Consider the following 23,527-nt stretch of genomic DNA (forward strand, 5'->3'; position numbering starts at 1 on the left):
AAGCAATGGAATTCCTGCTGTTGGTATAAAACTTGGAGGTAAGTGACAAGTCCAAATTCTGAGCTTTAGGGATTGGTGTAAGGGCAATTGCATCCATCTCTACCGGAAGTTTCTTAGATGTCAAGGAATTAAAGAAAGTCACAAGCCAGAGAATCACAATACTAGGTGGATTCTTAAACTGGAAGGACAAATATCCAAAACATATTGACAAGCAGTGGCAGTAGCAGCACACCTATGGTGTGTCTGGCAGGGATTCCCTAGCCTCACCAGCTGAAAACTTCCAACAACTATCCCTCCTGCATACCTTGTAAATAGCAGTTTGCATGCAGGTGAGACAAGGAGAGACCAAATCACCTGTGGGACAGAGAGGGGTTCTTCTGCCTACCTATCTTGGATCCAGGACCACCCAAAGTTAGGTGTCTGGCTACGGCCCTGTCAACAAGATGATAATTTTGGAACAACGCTAGAAGATCCTTTGAAATTACAGGTTCAAAAGAGTCCCATAATTAATCTACAGTTGTAGTTGTTTCTAAAGCAGGAGCAGAACCCTGTGAATGTAAATCAGGTAATTGTAGTTGATTCTAAGGTCATCTTGAATTTTTTCCACTTTTGTGTAAAACAAAAAAAAATCAGCCAATTCCTGTGCACTAGGTTGTGCCATAAGTGCCAACTTATCAGGAACAGGAGGCGTAAGCAGATCATTCACTAGAGCAAAAACATCTTTTGAATCTACCAACTCAGAGCCAATAGCAGAGGCATAATATTATTTAAGAAATCATTATACCAAGGGTTAGATTTAGTTGATCTAACTTTTCAAATTTTCACAGGCGCAATGGTGTCTAGGAAACTCATAATAATAGAATCCCATTCACACTTTATAATGCCTGGATCCCTGTTGAGTCTATGTAATTCCTCACTTTTGTGTAAGTCTCATGTGATGTAAACCGCCTCGATCCTCAAGCTGGAATTAGTGCGGTGTATAAGTTTGAGATCAGATTATTTTTATCATTACCATATGAGAATCACACTCTCAAGTGAAACTCTACAAATGGTCTTTGCAATTTAATGCTAATGTGGAAGTCCTAATATTTCCCATAGTGAGGTCTGCCTAGAAAATGAATTCTACAAATATTTCCTCTGCCTTAGAGATCATCTATGTTTGTCGTATGCTTTCTTGAATTCAGATACAGTTTTCGTCCCCACCACCGCTGTTGACAGCCTGCCCTATGCATCCACCATCCTTAGAAATATTTCCTTAGTCTATCCCGATTCTATCCCCTTTCACCTTCATCCTGTGTCCACTTATTACAGGGCCTCTTTCTTTTCAATTGAAAGAGGCCTCCCTCCTGTGCATTTGTGTTGCAAAGGTATTTAAATATTTCTATCCTATCTCCCCTCTGCCGCCTTTTCTTCCAAAGGTACACATAATTAGATATTTAAGTCTTATCTCTGCATGCTTTGTGACAAAGACCACAGACCATTTTATCTGGACCAACTCATCCTGTTTATATCTTTTTGAAAGTGTGATCTCCAGATTTGTTCACAGTACTCCAAACGAGAGCTGTAGTTAATTGTACTCCTGTATACTTGAACCTCTTCCTGGATCTTAACAACAGGAGCCAAGTTCTTTTGGGTCATGCATTTGATATACCACATTTGTAGAGATACTTTCTCTGTCCCTAGTGGGCTCACAATCTAAGTTTTTGCACCTGTGGCAGTAAAGGGTTAATTGACTTGCCCATGGTCACAAGGAGCTGCTATAGGAATTGAACCTTATTTCTCTGACTCTCATCCCACTGCACTAACCTTTAGGTTACTCCTCCTCTCCACTCTGTTCTCACTTTCTCTTAAGTTAAAACAGGAATGAGGAATCTGTTGAGAGGTTTCTAAATACCGTCTTGAGAGTTTGCACTCATGCCTGCAGTAGCCACTGATCTGAGTGCTGGAGTATTTTAGCATTTATATAGTAACTAGGAAAAAAAGGCGTCGCTGTTGCCACTGCAGGTGTTTGGAGTGCCAGGCATTGTGGCAGTGTTGCCATGCGTCCGATGCCCCGGATTCGGCACTTGCGTCCTGGCTCCACCTCCTCATGACCCTTTCGTTCCGTACGTCATTTCTGTGGTGACGTCCTCACGGCCGACGCGAGGGCGTGGCCGAGAGACATGGTGAGTAGAGAGGCTTCACCAACATAAAATTACGAACCCTGAACGGAAGTGGCAGGAGCTTGGGGCCTGAATAAAACGTTCAGGTAGCGAATTATGTCCGGAAGGGGCGTGGCTGAAGGTGGTTGTATGAGTGAGAGTGAGTGGTGCTGACAGGCTACACAAGTGCAGGGCTTCAGTGTTTCCCTGCCACACTGGAGGTGAGAATCTTGGAGGTGAGAATTATTAATGTAGATCTGTGTCCTTGACTTTTTTTTTTTAATATATATACATAGGCTGCCTTCATAAACTAAGCTTCCCTTTTCCTTTCCTGTCAACTAAACACTGATATCACAAGTACTGTGTATCTTTTACAGCCCCTTAATATTTTTAAAATGAAAATATTGGCTCTTGTGGCTCCCATATAAAGTGCATGTTTATACATATACTTGTGAAATATTTGTTAGGAATCTGTCAGGGTGCCCAGAAACATATTTTATGAAATATTTGCAAGTTGTAACATATTTGTGAAAGACTCATGAAAGGGTTGGTTTTACATCTTTCTGAAATGCTCTTCTAATGAGACTCTTGTTCTCTCACTCTCACTATCTCTGTGCCCTCCAGTCTCATTAGATACTGTCTGCTACTTCTGTTTCTTATTAGCACTTCCCCTACCTTTTTCTCTTGTTCAGATACTCATTAACCCTCTCTGTTCATTGCAGTAAAGAAAAAAAAAATCTCTTACCCCCACCTCTTTTAATGATACTGAGAAAACGGGGGGGGGGGGGGATCACCCCTACCCCTACCCCTACCCCTTGGGAGGTGGAAGGGGAATGAGTGATATGATATGACATGACATGAGATCTCTTTTTTTTTTTTTTTTTTTTTTCTTTACTGCAATTGCCATTTTGCATTCTTTACTCAAAATCCCTTTCTATTAGTGGAGGAGTGGCCTAGTGGTTAGGGTGGTGGACTTTGGTCCTGGGGAACTGAGAAACTGAGTTCAATTCCTACCTCAGGCACAGGCAGCTCCTTGTGACTCTGGGCAAGTCACTTAACCCTCCATTGCCCCATGTAAGCCGCATTGAGCCTGCCATGAGTGGGAAAGTGCGGGGTACAAATGTAACTAAAATAAATTAATGCTTCTTTTACCTAGCCTTTACACCATTTGTTGTAGAAAACTACGAGAAAAAGGTGGACTGCATATTTTTTGTCCTTCACAGATACATAAATGCAAAAATATGCAGTTACTTTAGATGTGAAAAATGGGAAGGTTTTTTTTTTTGTTGTTGTTTTTGCTGAGACTGGGTAATGGATTTTGCCTGGTCATCAGCTTTGCTACTTTCTTTACTTGCTTGATGCATTTTGGGGTTTTGAGTGAATCAGTTTTTTGGAAAATGAAATGGGCAAATACTTTAGCTTCTCGGAGTATTTAACAAACCTTCCTGCTGAGAAACCACTCTTTTTGGAATGAGCAGAAGTAATTGGCAACAGTTAATTAACATGTGTAAATCTTTAGTAGAGCAAAGTGAGATGCATCCAGTCTCCTGGACCTAAAATATTGTAATGTTAGTAATCAAAATATCCCAGCAGACCGGATTTGGACTATTTGTATCTCACCATGACTAATGACTTCAGATCTTCATTAAACAAACTTTCTTAATCCTGTTGTATTTTGGACAGTTGTACGTCTTTATTTTGTTAAATAAACCACCACTTGCCATAATAATGTGGATCACCACATTAGTGAATGGGATTTTACAATTTGGCCAACTTCTGGCTAAGATGGGTTTGATAGCAGTGAGACTGATTCCTAAATCATATGGTTTAGATTATCTCAACCCTCTAGCTTTAGACTAATTGCCTTTTGTAAAAAACAAACAAACAAACCATAAAACAAAAGTGATTTAGTCTTTAATGGGAACTAGATTGACCAATTTTATAGAGAAATGCTCTTGTCTGCGTTCATCACAGCTTGGCTTCTAAAGCCTACATAGTACTAAATCATTATTTTTGATATTAGTTACAGTAATTAGATATGCACTGAGTCAAGGTCTTTTGCTGGGGACTGGCCAAGAGCAAAGGGTAAGCATGTTGTGCGCTGATCGGTTAGTGCAGCTACATTGCCACATGCTAACCGATAGCACATAGCTAGCGAGTGAGCCCTTACTGCCTACATAATGGGTGGTGGTAGGGGCTCATGTGCTAGTGGTCATGGGCTAATGGGAACATTGAGTGGCCATTAATAGAATAAAAAGACAAATGTGTATATATAGCAGTGTTTCCCAACTAGGGTGTGGTGATACAGTGGGAATAAGTACAATGACTTGATAGGTTCAGACCAGCACACTAACTGTGCCCTCAGCACCTTACATCCATAGGAGGCACCTGCACTGGCCACTGAGCTCCTTTGAGTGCATATCTAATCACATATGCCTCACCCCTTCCTAGCTTCAACATGAGACCTTGAGTGTGGGCAGGGGCGGACTGACATTATGGGCAACCGGACAGTGCCTGAGGTCTCAGTGCTTCCATCCCACATGCCTGATGTGCGACGTCCTTCTCTCAACTGGAACCAGGACGCTGCATCTCCTCCTCCTCCTGCGCTCCAGGACTGGAGGGGGCCCAATGGTCCTCATTGCCCCGGGGGCCTAGACCACTCTCAGTCCACCCTGGAGTGTGAGAATTAAGAAGCAGTATGTAGAGCAGGATAGCTGGGCTCTGCTTTGTGGAGTAGCACCTCATTTTCCTCCTCTGCCACCCCTGGTGGAGCTTTCATGTAGGTGCCCCGAGGATGTGTGGTGTGTATCCAGAATCCGTTATAGAATATTAGCGTAATCTGGTATCGAAGCACTTAACATTTACGTTCCCATAATTACAGCTGCCATAGACTTGATGAAACTGTGGCCACACAAGTGCAGCAAGAACACGTGTAACTTATGAAAGCATTCAACTTACTGCATTCTGTTAGTTATGCCCTGCCTGTGTCCCGCTTGTAAACGCACCCTATGTATTTATGTGCTTTGTAAGTAAGTAAGGTACACCGTTGTAGAATAGTGCTGGGGTACCCTGCTGGCACTTGCACAGGTGAGTGGGCACTTTTGTACGTAAGTGCTGGGATGCCATGCATTTACATGTGCCAAGGTTGCATAAATATGGGTGACTAGATTCTTGAATTGTCATGTACGTAGACACATTACAAATAAATACGAGAATTTATTGTAGCTGAAACTCCCGTTGTGCTCCTTTTTGTAGTCACATTTGAAGACAAGAGGAAAGAAAATTATGATCGAGGTAACATGGAACTGGAGAAGCGCCGACAGGTGCTGGTGGAGCAACAGCAGCGAGAGGCAGAGCGCAAAGCTCAGAAGGAAAGAGAGGAACAGGAGAGGAAGGAGCGGGAGCGCCAGGAGCAAGAGCGCAAGAAGCAACTTGAGATGGAGAAGCGCCTGGAGAAACAGCGAGAACTGGAAAGGCAGAAGGAGGAAGAAAGGAGGAAAGAAATAGAAAGACGGGAGGTCATTGTACTTTCTAAATCAATTTTATGTATTACTATTAGCCTGGTGAAAAACATATCACATTCTGAATTCATTTAAGGAGATTGGTTATACTAATACGCTGGATGTTTAGAAATTTGGGAATCTTCTACCAGTCTAATGCAGTGGAAGAAAAATGAATTAATCCTTTATCTGTGCCATATTGTGCATTTAAAAACAGATAGCTAAGAGCACATGAAAGGCTTATGAATATAAAGTCCAAGAAATCAAGTAGGCAGGTGACTCACAAAATCCAGCACAAGATGGAAAAAGAAGCAAATCTCCAAAAACCTTTCATAAAAAGATGAATTTATTCACTACAAAAGTTTAAAACAGTCATGAACCCGATATGGCTGTGTTTCGCCCTCCTAAAGTGCTGCATCAGGGGCTTTATATAACAACTGTAATATATATATATATATATACAGTATATATATATATATATATATATATATATATATATATATGATAAGATCAAAACATGTATAAATAAAAACCATCTATATGAATCATTGACATGAAACATAAATAATGAATATAAAATATAAATAAAGGTTAAAAAACATTAATACATATCTCAGTGGTACAGTGTAAACAATTCCACCTACTGGATTTAAAACAGCTGAAACAAACAAAAAAAAAACATAATTACTGAGCATGTGTCACAGAACAGTACATAAGGGGACTCATACCAGCTATTGTCTAATAGTTTTGTGAACTTTGCTATATCAGCAGTGCATAGGGAGAGCAGATAGCCAAAGCTAATCATGCCTTTTAAGAATAACAGCAGCATTGATTCTTATATAGAATCCTTTCCTTACTATAACAACGTTAAGAGACTATTGTAGCCAGATATATATCTTTAAAAACAGCAGTAGCATTGGTTCTTATTAAATATATAGAAACCTTGCCTTACTACAACACCATTTAGGGAGGAAATTGCAGTCAGATACATATTTCCTCTCTTGAGAAACAGCAGTTAGTGGTGAATCTGGCAGAGTGAGTGAAAAATCTCACATCATATAGAGGCTACAGAGGTCAAAGGTTGCCACTGTATTCAATGTTACAGAAATGACTTAAAAGCCAATAAAAATCATAATACTGTTCTTCAGACCTGTTGCTGTTTCTCAAGCGTCCAACTTTTTGTTTTGAAATGAGCATTTGCTAGATGTTTTTGTGCTCAATGCGTCTATCTTATGGGCCAGTATTCTTAGTAGACTGGCCACACACATCCCTGCAAAGCAGTGGGGCATCCAAGGGGGCACTGCAGTGGACTTCACATAAAAGGTCCCAGGTGCACACCTCACCGTTACCCCGTTATATTGTATGGTGAGTCCTCCAAAGCCCAACAAAAATGTACTGTACCCATCTGTACTCCACAAAAGCCCTTACGCTACCCACCAGAAACCTACTGTACACCACTACAATATCTATTATGCCTGCAAGTGTCACCTGTATGTAGGTACAGTAGGTTTTTGGTGGGTTTTGGAGGGCTCGCACTTTTCACCACAAGTGTACTAGTTAGTGGGATATGTTCTTGGGTCCCCTTCTCTACAGGCCACTGCATTGGCCACTAAGCTACTCCAGGGACCTGCTTGCTGCTCTATAGGACTCAACAATATGCAGAACCCTCAAGAAAGTAAAGCAAAATCCAAAAAATACTTTCAAAAAAGTGGAGAAATAGAGACAGCGCTCTTCCGTAACTTAGAGCCAAATGGAATCAGTGTTCACAAACTGGTTGAAACTTCACACCATCATTGAACGCAACTGTGTGTGAAATAAGTACACCCAAAAAATAATAAACAGCTCATAACAGTGAAAAAAAATATGTATGTAAAGATTAGTTTCTCTATGATCAACAAAGATTATAAACAGGCAATGTCAAACTTGCAGTCACCAGTTAAAGCAGTCCTCGTATAATTCACAAATAATGTATGTCCATTAGAAATCTCAATTCAGTATCACATTTGTCTCAATTGAGTAGAAAACTTATCTCAATAGTAGGATAAACCATTCTAAAACAACTCCTCATATTCCTGTATCAGCCCAATGTATCATATCAAATGCAGATGCTACACCAATGAACACTAACAAAAAAGGGAGTTTGGTTTTGGGTTTTTTTTTCTGAACGTCGGTGAACATCTGCATCAGTGACTCAGTACCATGTCTACTTTGAAATTCAGTTATCTAATCATATATAGAGAATTTTTTTCCAACTGAATACGCACAGCTTGTTCAATTAACTTACTGAAGACTGGTTATGTAGTTATTGGTCAATCAGCTTGTGAAAAGGAGAGAGATGTCTTAATTATTGATGGTAACACTGGTCACAAGCAGCAAATACAGTAACAAAATATAAGCAAGTTTGGAGGCATATTTTCAAAGCACTTAGCCTTCCAAAGTTCCATAGAAAATTGGTGTACTACAGAAAATGTAATAGCAAGACTCCACTCATCAGTTTTCAAAAACAAAAAAAATGCAAACGTAATCATATGCTGCAGTTCAAATATAGGAGGGAAAAGCCTCAGAACCTCCATACAGAGCATAATAATCAGCTCAAAGATTAAAAATGGCAATTATTTTATTGGCTACAAAAAACCCCCTCCTTTGCTATCTTATAAAGTCCAATTTTTTAATTTTTCAATTTTCAAAACATTCAAATATTCTTATATCATTGCATCATTGTTATTGATGTACTCTCTAACCAGAGTTACTCAAAACAAATTTTTACTTCTTTGCAAAAAGCTTATCTTGATCCCACCAAGGTTTGTGGCTTCACAGCCTGTTTTATTTTTGAATGTGTACTACAGAAAATTCCCAGCTGTAAGGAGGTGAAAGAGAGCTTTGAGATCAACTAGGTTTGCAGCATTGTACTATTTTGTTTTTTTCTTCTAAAAACTGGATTATATACGTTATGATTGTAATTTGGCTTTGAATTTAAGCTGAATATAAATAATTAAACCATAACAATAACCCATTGCATCAGGGATTAATTGGGGCAGAGTGGATGGTTCCTACAGTCCTTATCTGCTGTATTCTGTGTGACCAGAGCTATAGTCAATTTCAGAGCTACAGCAGCCTAGGCATGAGCAACTTGTGGTGGGGGGGGGGGGGGGGGGAACTGGTTGGACCAAATGGTGATTTTCTATTATTTTTATATTGCAATGTCTGGCATGTCTCCTGGCTTATAGATGCTGATACCTGAAGGATAGTTGTGGCAAGGAACCTGCTTCTGCTCTTCTTCAGCGGTCATATTTTTGCTGAATAAATGCCAGCAGAGCACAGAGACACATTCCTCATAGCTGTACTCTAGAGTAGAATATAATGTAGTCAACTTTGTGAAATATATTGAAGGGGCAATCTGTTAAATGAGCTACCTAAATGGTTGTTTTACTCACATTTTTTTCTTTGTGAAGTTAGTCTTAATCATGTGATCTTAGTGTCCAGTTTCTTCTGCTTCTAAACTGAAGTAGTTGGGAGTCTGCATGGTATTCATAAAGTATGCATGTTTTCAGTAGAGTATGATTTTATGATGCTGAAGTGACACATATTGGTATCCACAGGCTGCAAAACAAGAGCTTGAGCGCCAACGCCAACTAGAATGGGAAAGGATTCGACGTCAGGATCTTCTCAATCAGCGAAATAGGGAGCAGGAAGAGATTGTTAAACTAAATTCTAAAAAGAAAAGCCTTCAACTGGAACTAGAAGCACTGGTAAGAGGAGATTAAATAAAGAAGCATACCTGCTTAGATGTATATTAGTATATTAGGGGGTAATTTTTTATAGATTGCCTAAAGTTAGGCCCCGGGATGATGTATGCTAAGCACAAATTCTATAATAGCAGTTGTGATTGGAACTGCTGTGTTATAATGCCGGTGTAAATCCACATTTACGTGTTTAACTTTAGGCATGAGCACTTCAACCCACTGCAGGCACAGGCAGCTCTTTGTGACTCTGGGCAAGTCACTTAACCCTCCATTGCCCCATGTAAGCCGCATTGAGCCTGCCATGAGTGGGAAAGTGCGGGGTTCAAATGTAACAAAAAAAAAAAAAACCTAACTCAATGACTGCCATTAATGCTCATGCCTAGCTGTAGGCAGTTAGGTGCATGAATGCTAGTATTCTATCGCCCGTGCGTGTAACTGCCTAAGGGCAGTTATTTGCGTAATTACCAATTAGTGCTAATTAGCGGTAATAACAACAGACTAATTAGTTTAGTTTATTTGCACTTGGTATATCGCCTTTCAAAACACAAATCAAAGCAGTGTACAGCTAAGACATGAAGAAACGGAAAGTTAAAGAGAAAAGGAAGGTAAAATATAAAGGGAGCAGAGATTCTGGATGAGTACCACACTGCCAGCTTGTTGGCCAAGCTATGGAACACCATCAAAAGCCTTGGAAAAAAGGTGGGTTTTAAGGGAAGCCTTAAACTGGGGATATGATAATTCAGCTCGAAGAGAGCTCAAAGAGAGAGAGACCAGTGAAAAAGAAAGCAGAATGCTGAGTGGACTCTCATCTCAGAGAGGGGTGGTTCAGTGATTTCTGGTAGATGAGCGAACAAAGTGCACAGGTCTGTAGGGAACGATCAGTTTTGATAAACAGGAGGGAACACCAGTATGAGAAACTTTGTGGGTTAGTTAGCAGCTAATTAATTCATTGTAATGTTCGGAAGTGATTTTTTTTTAAACTGTAAATTTTTATTTAAAGTATACCACATACAGTTGACAACAAATTAGATAGTAAAGTGCAGCCATTGTTCATCATACAAAAATGAACCTTAAACTGCAAACCACACTCCTGCATGAACTAGACAACTTATACCAAACAGAAATCATCTCCACTCCTCCCCCCCCCCCCCCCCCAATACTGAAAGCTCAACAGTTAGCATTGTCTCCAAGCACAATAGGAGCGCCAGCTAGCATCCATTGGGTGAACCCTCCCAAGAAGAGAATGAGGGACCCCAGTAAGTATAACCCCTAAAATTGGGGCATGACCTCCCAAGACCTTTCATACTGCAGATTTCTGCCTTTCAGACTACAGGAAATCTTATCATATCATCTCATGTCTGCACAAACTTTTACCTACTAGTCAATTGTTGGTACATGGGGGTCCTTCCACTTCTGAACAAGCGACATCATAGCTGTCAACATTAATATGTGAACCACTCTGTCCAGATCTGAGGCCTGAACTTCATCATCCAATACCCCCCAATAATATGTAATAAACCCCCCCCCCCCAGGGATCTCATAATTGATAGGAATAGTGAGCCAACCCACCCCTTCTTCACAAAAACTCCCCTCATACCCCCTGACCTCTGAAGATCCCCCCTGCAACTCATATCCCCCCGCTCCTTCCTCCCTCCATACCAGAGCCACCCAAATTTTCCAATAACCATAACTCCCACCAGAGCCCACTCCCTTTCCCCCTGCCACACAGAACTCACAATCCCCAAACTCAGCTTGCTCTCCCCCATGCTCACACACACTCATACATCCATCCAACCAACCAACCAACCAACCAACCAACCAACCAATAGTCCATACAAAGTCAAAGGTCAAAACAGGAGAGCACTACCATCCTTGACACTGCAACTTCTCCAGTGGTGCCACCCAGCAAGTAGCCATTGTCAGTCCAGCAACTTCCCAGTTTGAAGCAACTTACAAGCAACTACTACTGGCACCCAAGACTTAAGGTTAGGTCTGCTGGACTACGAACTGCCTCCATCCTCGGCCAGATCTGAGACTGAAACATCCTCAGTTGTTGCTGAGCCCACAGCCACAGGCTTCTCGGCATGTGTACCCTCTGGCGGTGACTTGCACCCTTCTGTACCATGTCGCACCATGCCGACCAGGTCCCAGCCTTTTCGCACTGTCGCCATCAGCTTCTGCTTTTCCGAACCTTGCTGTTGATACAGGGAAGCTGTGCTATTATGTGACCATGATCCTGAAGCATTAGAATCGAGTGATCTAATAAAGGCACTTCTTTTGGATTATTCAGAAAAGTCCTTCACAGATAACTATCGAATGGGCGGAAAACGACATCCCAACCTGGATACCTTTCTCCTGCAATTCTCTTTTGTAAGGTTATAGCTCTTTTTGACTTCACATAGCATCTAAACTGAGATGTGGAAATATGCACAGGTTGTCATATTTACAGCTTTTTTTCAACACCAATTCTGTCTCCTGATAGTGGAGCAATTTGACTATGAGGGCTTTTGACGGCAAAGTAGGATTGGGTTTGGGCCACAATTCCCGATGCACCCTCTCCACCTGAAAAGGCGGATTCTGTACTGTGGAGGTGAAAACATGTATGAAGTAACTTCTGAACATAGGTCACTACATTAGGCCCTTCATAGCCCTCTGGCAGTCCCAGTATACACAGGTTAGATCTCCTTCTGTTTTCCTGCTCTTCAGTGTTCTCATATAGCTCCTTCAACTGCTGTTGTGTGCACAATCTGTCCTTCTTCTCGCTGGCCCATCCTCTAGCTCCTGGACTTTAGATTCCATCGACTCCAGAAGAGTCAAAAAAGCCTCCATTTTTTTCCTCCAGCTTGGCTATCACCAACTCCGCTATCTCCATCTTACTGTCTCTAAACTCTTAAAAGTTGCTCATACATGCAGTTCTTCTGATTTTCACCCCCACCCTGAAGAGATGGACTGTGTGTGCTGCGAAGAGGTGGATCCAGCAAAGCATGTACTCCTGCCACCCTCGCCATTTTTAGATTTCTTGACCAGTTTGATGGCATACTGCTTGTGAATCGAGGGACCCGCTCTGGATTTTACTTGCTTTGGCATAGCTGCTCAATGGTGAACAAGGTAAGCAGTAGCCAAATGTTTGCCACCCCAGTTATAAGAAACTTATCTGTTGCTGGAGAGCTTATTTTGTGTGTGTGTGGGGGTGGGGGGGTGGTGGGGAAGTTGCAGTACCAAGCTAAGCACATCTGAATGCCATGACTGCTCACTGGAAGTCCCTACATGAAACTGACTTTATTCAATAAGTTGCACTTGCAAATTTGTGTGCTAGTCAGAAATTTGGACACAACTTTTTAGAATTAGAGGGATAGTGCTTCTGGTGAAATTCTGTGCAAAAGAATTGAAAGTTCTGCATACAATATTTTAAAGCTTACATAATTTTTGTATTTTTTTTTTGTGCAGAATTTTTCCATCGTAAGACTTGTTTCCTTCCTGTGTCAACTTTTTTTTTCTTTCTCAGGCTTGATCCTCCCCAGTTCTCTTTCTCCAACTTCGCTGGAATTTTTCCTCAGGCTTGATCTCCTCTCCCTCCCCCTCTGTAAAGTTCAACCCTAAACTTTCTCAGCCTTCTCTTCAGGGTAGGATGCCTCTCGCTCTGCTCCCTAGTTCTTTCTATCTTTCTTTTTACTCTATTCTATTTGCTTTTCTCTACCCTCCAGGAAAGTCCCCAGTTCTGTCTGTTTCTTGTCTGTTCCCTTTCTCACCTCCCCACTCCACCCTCCACCCCACTGAATCAGTTAACTTCCTTTTCAGACAAAACCTTTGCTCTGCACCCATAACTGGATCATAAATCATCTGTTATTGTTTCCTTGGACCTTTTATCAGCATTTGACATGATTGACCACAGCCTGCTTTTACATCATTTATTTATTTATTTGTTACATTTGTATCCCACATTTTCCCACCTATCTGCAGGCTCAATGTGGCTTACATAGCGCTGGAGAGATGTTTACAGGCTCCGGGGTAAACAAATACAAAGAGAAGTTGTGGTAGGATAGGTTCATGTGGAAGGTCCACATAAAAGATTCGTTCAGCGGAAGCATGCAGAGCCGGTGGTGGGAGGCGGGGCTGGTGGTTGGGAGGCGAGGATAGTGCTGGGCAGACTTATACGGTCTGTCCCAGAGCCGGTGGTTGGGAGGCAGGGATAGTGCTGGGCAGACTTATATGGTCTTTGCCCTGAAAATGACAGATACAAATCAAGGTAAGATATACACAAAAAGTAGCACATATGAGTTTATCTTGTTGGGCAGACTGGATGGACCATGCAGGTCTTTTTCTGCAGTCATCTACTATGTTACTATGTTACTATCCATTTTGGTCTTTGGTGGTGGTGTGTCGCAGGGTTCTGACAATTATGTTGGATCGGTAGGATATGCCTTTTTAAACAAGTGAGTTTTTAGTGTTTTCCTGAAGTTTATGTGGTCATACATGGTTTTCAGGGCTTTTGGCAGTGCGTTCCATAGTTGTGCGTTGATATAAGAAAAGCTGGATGTGTAGGTAGATTTATATTTGAGTCCATTGCATCGTGGGTAGTGTTGATTTAGAGGTATTTCTTATTGGTAGGTCGATTAAGTCAGTCATGTATCCCAGTGCATCACTGTAGATAATTTTGTGAGTCATGCAAATATGAGGTAAACCATGATAAAATAGTACAAAAAAGACCCATCTGCGTTCCTACTGATTCATCTTGGGACATCTTTCTTCTGCTAAATGTTCCTCTATTCTGAGAGTCCCTCAGAGATCTATTCTGGCACCAGTCTTATTTAATCTTTTCGTCTCTCCTGTGATTCTACTCATACAAGTCTTTCGGATGTAATCCATACTGTTAGGCGGATGACATTCAAATTCTCTGTTCTTATACCTCAGAAGACACAGATTCATCCTTCCTAAACTCCTGTTTCAAACAATCATCCCTCTGGGTTGATGAACATAAGCTCTTCTTTAAACACCACCAAAACTGAAGCAATGCACTTCACTGATCCCTATGTACTATACCCTCCACCCCCTTCCCTCCATGACCATACACCATGACCTTTACTGATAAACTTCACTTTCTAGGAGTTATTTTTGACCCCAAACTTACACTTACACATCTCATTAATAAAATTATTCAATCATCTTTCTTCGCTCTTCCAACACATCCGCTTGTTCAAGCCCTTCCTCCTATCCTCGTGTATCCAGACTCTTCTCCTTTCCCTTATTACCCACTTAGACTACTGCAGTGCCCTCTTTCCTTGCTAAACTGCCTCCAGCTTGTACAGTCCACTGCGTAAAAATGTTACATAATGCTCATATATATGACCGTCACCTCTCTTCTTCTACAGTCATAGTTACCTGATGCTAGGGTCCATCGTGGGGGTCACGTTCAAGAAAAAGATCTAGGTGTTGTCGTAGAAAATACTCTGAAATCTTCTGCTCAGTGTGTGGTGGCGGCCAAAAAAGCAAACAGAATGCTAGGAATTATTAGGAAAGGGCTGGTGAATAAGACCAAAAATATTATAATGCCTCTGCATCGTTCCATGGTGTAACCACTCCCTGAGTATTGCGTTCAGTTCTGGTCACCATATCTCAAAAAAGATATAGTGGAATTAAAAAAAGGTTCAAAGAAGAGCGACCAAAATGATAAAGGGGATGGAACTCTTCCCATATGAAGAAAGGCTAAAGAGGTTAGGGCTCTTTATCTTGGAAAAGAGATGGATGAGGGGAGATATGATTGAGGTCTACAAAATCCTGAGTAGTGTAAAACGAGTAGAAGTAAATCTATTTCTTATTCGTTCAAAAAGTACAAAGACTAGGGGACACTCAAGGAAGTTACATGGAAATACTTTTTAAACAAATAGGAGGAAATATTTTTTTCACTCAACGAATAGTTAATCTCTGGAACTCTTCGCTGGAGGATGTAGTAGCAGTACATCTGGGTTTAAAAAAGGTTTTGGACAAGTTCCTGAAGGAAAAGTCCATAGTCTGCTATTGAGGCAGACATGGGGAAACAACTGCTTACCCTGGGATTGGTAGCATGGAACGTTGCTACTAATTGGGTTTTCACCAGATACTTGTGACCTGGCTTGGCCACTGTTGGAAGCAGGATACTGGGCTAGATGGACCTTTGGTCTGACCCAGTATAGCAACTCATGTTGTTATGTACAAGAACACTTTGTACCTGTATCTTGCTGTCTTATCTATAAACTACTTCTGTTGGCCTACAAAGGTTTGCTCCCATCTGCTCCTGACTACATATCTAATCTTCCTATTCCGTATTATTATTATTATTCATTATTATTATTTATTGCATTTGTATCCCACATTTTCCCACCTATTTGCAGGCTCAATGTGGCTTACAGAGTTTTGTTATGACATAGTCATTCCAGGTTATCAGATACAATTTTATCAGATACAATTGGTAAGGTACAAGGTTTAAGTAAGGGCAGAAAGAAGGAGGATGTTCATTCATTACATTTGTACCCCGCGCTTTCCCACACATAGCAGGTTCAGTGTGGCTTACATAGTAAATAGAATTACAAAGTCTTGAAGAAGGAGAATGTTATAAGTTGTAGTAAACATAGTAGTAGTTGGGTTTTGAGGCTATGTAAATTGAGCATGGAGAGGTAAACAAAGATAGGATGAGCAAAAGGAGAAGCGAGTGGGAGGGGTAAGGAGTAGGAAAGATGGAGAGGAAGAGATTGAGGAATGAGCATAAGCAGATTATGAGACATGGTCAAAGGTATAATAATTGTCGGGGCAAGAATCATGTGGGTGGGCTTAAAACGTTAAGTTGGGTCATTAGGGTAAGCTTTCTTGAAGAGATGGGTCTTCAACATTTTTCTGAATGGTAAATGGTTGTTGATTGTTTGGATGGATCTTGGCAGAGCATTCCAAAGCTGGCTGCCCAAAAAGGAGAAACTGGATGCATAGGAGGTCTTGTATTTAATACCTTTGCAGTTGGGAAGGTGTAAATTGAGGTAAGTACGAGAAGACGATGATCTATTTCTGGTTGGGCGGTCAATGAAGTTATTCATGTAGTTAGGGGATTCTCCATATATGAACTTATGAATCAGAGTGTGGACTTTAAAATGTATTCTTTCTCTGATGGGGAGCCAATGAAGCTTCTCTCGAAGAGGTGTTGCGCTATCGAATCTTGACTTGCCAAAGATAAGTCTGGCTGCCGTGTTTTGGGTAGTCTGAAGTTTTTTCAGGGTTAGGGTCTTACATCCTAAGAAAACACTGTTCCAGTAATCTGCGTGCGTGAGTACTGTGGATTGTACTAGGTTCCGAAAGGTGTCCAGGGGAAGGTATGATTTCACTCGTTTCAAAATCCACATCATATTAAACATTTGTTTTTGTGATGAATGTAGCATGGTTTTCGAATGATAAATGGTTATCAATCGTTACTCCAAGTATTTTTAGGTTGTCAGATATGGAGAGTTTAACGTCTTGGGTGCTAAGAGTAGTCGGGAGAAGTGGAGAGTATTGAGATGAAAGGACTAGACACTGTGTTTTCTCTTTGTTTAATTTCATCTTGAAAACGTTGGTCCCTACGTTCTTTTCAGCAGTCCCTCACATCTTTCATCTGCCACTGCTATAAGACTGGACATCACACGCTATTGTTTTTGCCTATATTAGTCCCGAACTATGCAACTATGAGTGGAGGAGTGGCCTAGTGGTTAGGGTGGTGGACTTTGGTCCTGGGGAACTGAGGAACTGAGTTCGATTCCCGGCACAGGCAGCTCCTTGTGACTCTGGGCAAGTCACTTAACCCTCCATTGCCCCATGTAAGCCGCATTGAGCCTGCCATAAGTGGGAAAGCACAGGGTACAAATGTAACAAAAAACAAAACAAAACATGCTACCTCCTTATATTAAATCTACACTAACATATCCTGCTTAAAAAAAACAAACCCTAAAATCCTGTTTTTTTGCCTATCTTCCCCTCCTAACTGGCGATTTCTCCCTACTCTTATCTCTGCTTCTCTGAGCTTTTATTGTTAACCTCTTAGCTGCCGTATGGCGATTGACAGTATATTAAATAAATAAATAAATAAATAAACAGACTCACCTGTGACAGGAGAAACATGAGGAGTCATTACAATGTAATTTATTGATTTTATAGGATGGGAAGCATCAGCAAATCTCTGGCCGTCTGAAGGATATTCAAAACAAAAAGTTGATTCAAAAAAATGAGCTGGAAACTGTAGATAAGAAATGTGACTTAGAAATTATGGCGATAAAACAACTTCAGCAGCAACTTCAGGTATGTATGTTTTACATTTATGTCTAGGCAGGGATTATTTACCATCTTTACTCTTACAGTTTACTTAGTTACACAGTTATGCAGGACATCATTTGACTCTTCAGTGATTGCCTGGCACAGGGACGAAGATAAAAATAAACTGTCTGCACATGCATTTTAGTTTGTAAAAATATATAGAACTTGTATAGAATCCATGAAAACTCAAAATCCTGGTTGTTTTGACTTAATTTTCACCACTGGTGTGCCTGCATTTCCTAGTATTAATAGTGAATTAACCATCAAACTTAGTTCCTGATCATATACCATACCATGTTGTTATTCTTTCTGGATGCCATTATACATGAAAATACATTATGATGATGATAGGGGGATCCTCTAATCACATATGCTGATTTTTAAAAAAAAAGATTCCAGGGTGATCTGGGAAATTACAGACCAGCAATCCTGAATTCAGTGCCAGGCAATATAGTGGAAACTGTTATGAAGAATAAAATTACTGAACACTTAGATATACACAGTTTATGGCTGCAACACTGTGGCAAAAGGCGGGGTATAAATGCAGGGCCGTGCCGATGCGGTAAGCGAGGTAAGCGCCGCAGGGGGGCGCCCACCTCTGGAGGGCGCCACCGCAGTGCTTACCCTCGCCCCGCGCCCCCGAGGACTTTAAATTACCTCGGTCGCAGCCGCTGCAGCAGCGTCGGTGAAAGCGCTGCCGACGTCTCCCTTCCCTTGCACTCATTGGTTCCCTCAGTGTCCCGCCTTCTTCAGAAGAAGGCGGACACTGAGGGAACCAAGAGCGCAGTGGGGGCGATGCGCCCCGGGTGTCAGCGGGTGGGGGGTGCGCCGCTCCCGCTGCTCCCACCATACCTTCTTTTAAAAAAGAAATCAGTAAAGCGGCGTGGCAGGCAGCGCAGCTTCGCGTCTGCACTGCTTGTAAAACAAGTAGATCTCCTCGTCGGGCCTTCGCTCACTGGGTCCCGCCCTCGAGGAAATAGGAAGTTACCTCAGAGGAGGGCGGGACCCAGTGAGCGAAGGCCCGACGAGGAGATCTACTTGTTTTACAAGCAGGGCAGACGCGAAGCTGCGCTGCCTGCCACGCCGCTTTACTGATTTCTTTTTTAAAAGAAGGTAGGGTGGGAGCAGCGGGAGCGGAGCACCCCCCCTCCCCCCCACCCGCTGTCATCTCGACGGAGCTGGTAGTCGGGTCGGATCAGGGGTGCCCAGATGGCAGATGGGAATGGGGTGGGGAGCCCAGATGGGAGAAGGGGATGGGGTGCCCAGATGGGAGAAGGGGATGGGGAGGGGAGCCCAGATGACAGAAGGGGATGGGATGGGGTGCCCAGATGGGGAGGGGAGCCCAGATGGCAGAAGGGGATGGGGAGGGGAACCCAGATGACAGAAGGGGATGGGGTGGGGTGCCCAGATGACAGAAGGGGATGGGGAGGGGAGCCTAGATGACAGAAGGGGATGGGAGCCCAGATGACAGAAGGGGATTGGGTGGGGTGCCCAGATGACAGAAGGGGAGGGGAGCCCAGATGGCAGAAGGGGATGGGGTGGGGTGGGGAGCCCAGATGGCAGAAGGGGATGGGGTGGCCAGATGGGAGAAGGGGTTGGGGTGCCCAGATGGGAGAAGGGGATGGGGTGCCCAGATGGGAGAAGGGGATGGGGAGGGGAGCCCAGATGGGGTCTGGGGCTGAAAGGGGAGGCCCTAATGCAAGGCATGTGGATGAAGGGAGCTGGAACTGGGGGCTGAAAAGGAGGGTAGGTGGGATAAGGGGGCTAGTACTGGGACTGGGGGCTGAAAAGGGACAAGAGCTGAAACTGGGGGGACTGGGGGCTGAAAAGAAGACAGGGAGAAGTGGCTGGGGCTAAAGCTTGGGACTAGTGAGAGAAAAGGGCTGGGTTTGAAACTGGGGGCTGAAAAGGGGACAGGGAGAAGTGGCTGGGGGCCGAAGCTCAAGACTGGTGGGAGAAAAGGGCTAGGGCTGAAACTGGGGACTGGTGGGATAGTGGGGCTGGAACTGGGGGCTGAAAAAAAGGGGCAGAGAGAGGGGACAGATACTAGATGGAAGGGGGAGTGAGAGGGAGGGCAGACCTTAGATGGATGGGAGAGGGAGGGCAAATGGTGGATTGAGCGGACAGAGAGAAAGGGCAGACAGTGGATGGAAGCGATAGAAAGGGCAGACAGTGAATGGAAGGGGGAGAGAGAGGGCAGACAGGGTCAGATGGTGGATGGAAGGTTCTGAGATAGAGGGCAGATGTAGATGGAAGGGGCAGGGAGAGAGGGCAGACATTGGATGAAGGGGACAGCAGAGAGGGCAGACACTGGATGGCAGAGAGAGAACAAAGACAGATGCTGGATGGAAGGAAGGAAGACAGTGAAAAGAAGATGAGGAAAGCAGAAACCAGAGACAACAAACTGTAAATAAAATATTTACTTTTTTTTTGCTTTAGGATATAGTAGTATTGTAGCTGTGTTAATACATGTTTATAATAGGTAATCTTTTTATTGGACTAATTTTAATACATTTTGACTAACTTTCGGAGAACAAAACCCCCTTCCTCAGGTCAGGATAGGATACTGTAACAGCACTATACTGTATTGACCTGAGGAAGGATGTTTTGGCCTCTGAAAGCTAAATGTATTAGTCCAATAAAATGGTATTATTTTATTTTCTATATTTGTTTTATTTCTATTTGTTAATTTGTAAAGTGGTGATTGGTTCTTGTTAGTTTTTTTCAAATTTACATCTGCAGTCTTTATATTTTGCACAGTACTAGGGGACATTTTCTGTTTATGTGGTGTTGCATTGTATGCAGACTCTGGCATCTTGGGGGTTCAGTTTAATTTTTGTCTAGCGTTTGGAATATGTCCACTTTGAGAATTTACATCTGCTATCTTATTTTGCAATGTATAGCAATTTGTTTCTAAGAATATTGCTGACAATTCCTGTCAGTGTGGCAAGTGGTGAGCGATCATTTTCACTGGGGGGGGGGGGGGGGCGTGATCATTTTCACGGGGGGTAGGGGCGCCAACTGATAGTCTGCAGGGGGGCGCCAGAGACCCTAGGCACGGCCCTGTATAAATGTATTGAAATAAATAAATTTAATGGGACAGAGTCGGCATGAATTCAGCCAAGAGAAGTCATTCCTAACCAATTTGATTCATTTCTTTCAAGACGTGAATAAACATGTGGATAGAAGTGAGCCAGTTGATATAGTGTATCTAGGTTTTCAGAAAGCTTTTTACAAAGTGCCTCAAGAGACTCTTGAGAATTTAAAAACCATGGGATAGGAGGCAGTGTTCTGTTATGGATTAGGAACTAGTTCTATCCATTCTATCCATTAAACTAGTTAATGGATAGAAAACAGAGAATAGGGTTAAATGGCAATTTTCCTCCTTGGAGGAGGGTGTACCCCAGAGATCTGTACTGGGACTTGTGCTATTGATCAAATTTATAAATGATCTGGAAATTGGAACGACAAGTGAGGTGATTAAATTTGCAGATGACACAACTTTTCAAAATTATTAAAACTTAACAATACTCTTGGTACTTGCCGTTATAGTATGTAACCTTAAAATTTCCACCTAAGGCAAGCTGATCTCTCTATTATGCTGATAACTTTTACGGATATAGAGGAAAAGACTTCAGACACTCAGTAACAGCTCCTGTTTCACTCTGTGCTTCATAAGTAGCCAGACCTCACATCTTCTCACAGCAACTGCAACGATAAAGATATTATCATGAGAGAGAGGAGAGCACTTGGAATAATATATCACACTGATCTGGTATCTACCTTCCAGAGCCACAGTTTGTCTTGGTTGAAGCAAGAAAGCAACAATGGCGGGGAATTTTTAAACTACTTCCTGCCTGCCATTAGCCAATCAAAAAATGAGTGTCATTTAAAGGGCCAACTTTTAAAGTAATGAGATAATGAAATAGTGGGACAGATTCCAAACAGAACGGACTCCTAAAGAAAAGCTTTCCATTCAACTCTGTTGTTTAATCCCTGAGGTATTAAAGACTTTAATAAATCCAGCACAGTATAAATATTAAAGTATAAGTTACCGATACAGTGCCATAGAGGTTGGAAATAGGATACTGGGCTTGATGGACCTTCGGTCTGTTCCAGTATGGCAGTGCTTATGTTCTGAGGTTATTATATCAGCATATACCTGATTTTAGTTGCTGTTGGACTTCAGGCATTTATTCCAGTTCATTATTGCACAGTATAATAGGCCTTTTTCCTGGGTAATTTTGGAAAGTTTTGTACACAGGACTGCCCTTTTGGAGAGGGGAAATCTGGGTGACTCTTTTGGACCATATGCTTTAGGGGTCCCTGTGCTGCTCAGCTGCACTTCCCACTCTGACATCTTTATTCTTGTGCATTATTGGCAGGCTAGGTTTTCCAGCATCCCACCTGGTAGTGATGTCCTCAGCAGGCCCTGCCCCCTGCTAGATGCAATCCTGATAATATATGTTAGTTTTTGTGCCACAGGTATATTACTTTGTACCTTTCTATATTCATTCTCAGTATCCATTCTCCCTGCTTACCTAATATATCTATATCTGTCTGTGATTCTTGCTGTATATTTACATTGTAAAACAGTTTGCTTTTATATGCAAACTATTTAAATTATAGAACTATTATTAAAATTATATTATTTTTGTTACAGGAATATCAGAGTAAATTAAATCATCTCATTCCTGAAAAACAAGCTTTAAATGAAAGAATTAAGCAGATACAGCTAGGCGACTCATTAGGTAAGCACATATACCTAAGGCAATATAACTTACTGATTTGCTCCATAACTGGAGCAGAATTAAAATGTTTGGAATACTAAGGCCAAAATCTGTGTGGTTGTCATTAGGTGGCATGGTACAGTGTAGGTGTGCTGTTTTCATTGTGAATCTAGGGCAGGATGAACTGGGTCCTCATGGGCTGTCATCGAGGCAGGTTTTTAGGATTTCCATAATAAAATATGCATAAAATTTATTTGCATGTTCTGCTTATATTGTAATTTTCACACTTGCACTCTACTGTTATGTAATGCAGTAGTATGTGCACATAGATATAGATAGAAATCTAGTGCAGGATGAACTGGGTCCTCATGGGCTGTCATCGAGGCAGTTTTTTAGGATTTCCATAATAAAATATGCATAACATTTATTTGCATGTTCTGCTTATGTTGTAATTTTCACACTTGCACTCTACTGTTATGTAATGCAGTAGTATGTGCACATAGATATAGATAGAAATTCCATGTGTGATGGAGAGAAGCATATTAGTTAGTTTGTACTAGCATTTTCTTGGACAGGATAAAGAGTTGGACAGTGATATACATAGGCGCCGACTCCGTGGGTGCTCGAGCACCCCCAATATTCCACCCACCGGAAGTTCATTCACCCACCGGAAGTTCGTTCCCTCCCTCCCTCCTCCCATCGAGTTCCAGGCCCCCTCCCTCCAAATTTTAAAAGTCATCTGTTTTACCTCGTTGGGGTTAGGGTGGCAGCAGCAATAAAAAGCATGCAGGCTCGGTGCTTAGTTGTTTTCGCTTCTCTCTCTCTCTCTCAGCTCTGGTCCCGTCCTCATTCCCTGTTTCCGCAAGGGTGGGACCAGAGCTGAGAGAGAGAGAAGGGAAAACAACTAAGCACCGAGCCGAACCTGCATGCTTTTTCCGCTGCTGCCACCCTAACCCCAACGAGGTAAGATAGATGACTTTTAAAATTCGGAGGGAGGGGGCCTGGAACTCGAAGGGAGGGACGACGACTCTGGAACTGGGAGGGAGGACCCTGGAACTGGAAGGGAGGGACACTGGGAGGGAGGGGGGAAGGACCCTGGAACTGGG

At 42.3% G+C, this 23,527-nt stretch overlaps 1 protein-coding gene and 1 long non-coding RNA gene across 4 annotated transcripts in view; one reads left to right on the forward strand and one right to left on the reverse strand.

Moving 5' to 3' along the window:
* ITSN2 (intersectin 2) overlaps window positions 1–23,527 on the forward strand; it is a 353,877-nt gene that overhangs the window by 98,976 nt on the left and 231,374 nt on the right. For all 3 annotated transcript variants that reach the window (XM_030198794.1, XM_030198795.1, XM_030198796.1), the window contains exons 12-15: window positions 5,397–5,659; window positions 9,241–9,390; window positions 17,536–17,676; window positions 22,355–22,442. In XM_030198794.1, the coding sequence (XP_030054654.1) occupies window positions 5,397–5,659; window positions 9,241–9,390; window positions 17,536–17,676; window positions 22,355–22,442 (642 nt within the window). The remainder of the gene's footprint in view (window positions 1–5,396; window positions 5,660–9,240; window positions 9,391–17,535; window positions 17,677–22,354; window positions 22,443–23,527) is intronic.
* Window positions 290–23,469, reverse strand: LOC115467104. The gene is made up of 3 exons (XR_003941644.1): window positions 23,458–23,469; window positions 15,490–15,493; window positions 290–432 (listed from the first exon to the last, which is right to left on the reverse strand). It is a non-coding gene; the product is annotated as an uncharacterized LOC115467104 (long non-coding RNA).

This window comes from Microcaecilia unicolor, chromosome 3, assembly GCF_901765095.1.
Source record: "Microcaecilia unicolor chromosome 3, aMicUni1.1, whole genome shotgun sequence".
NCBI classification, from domain to species: domain Eukaryota; kingdom Metazoa; phylum Chordata; class Amphibia; order Gymnophiona; family Siphonopidae; genus Microcaecilia; species Microcaecilia unicolor.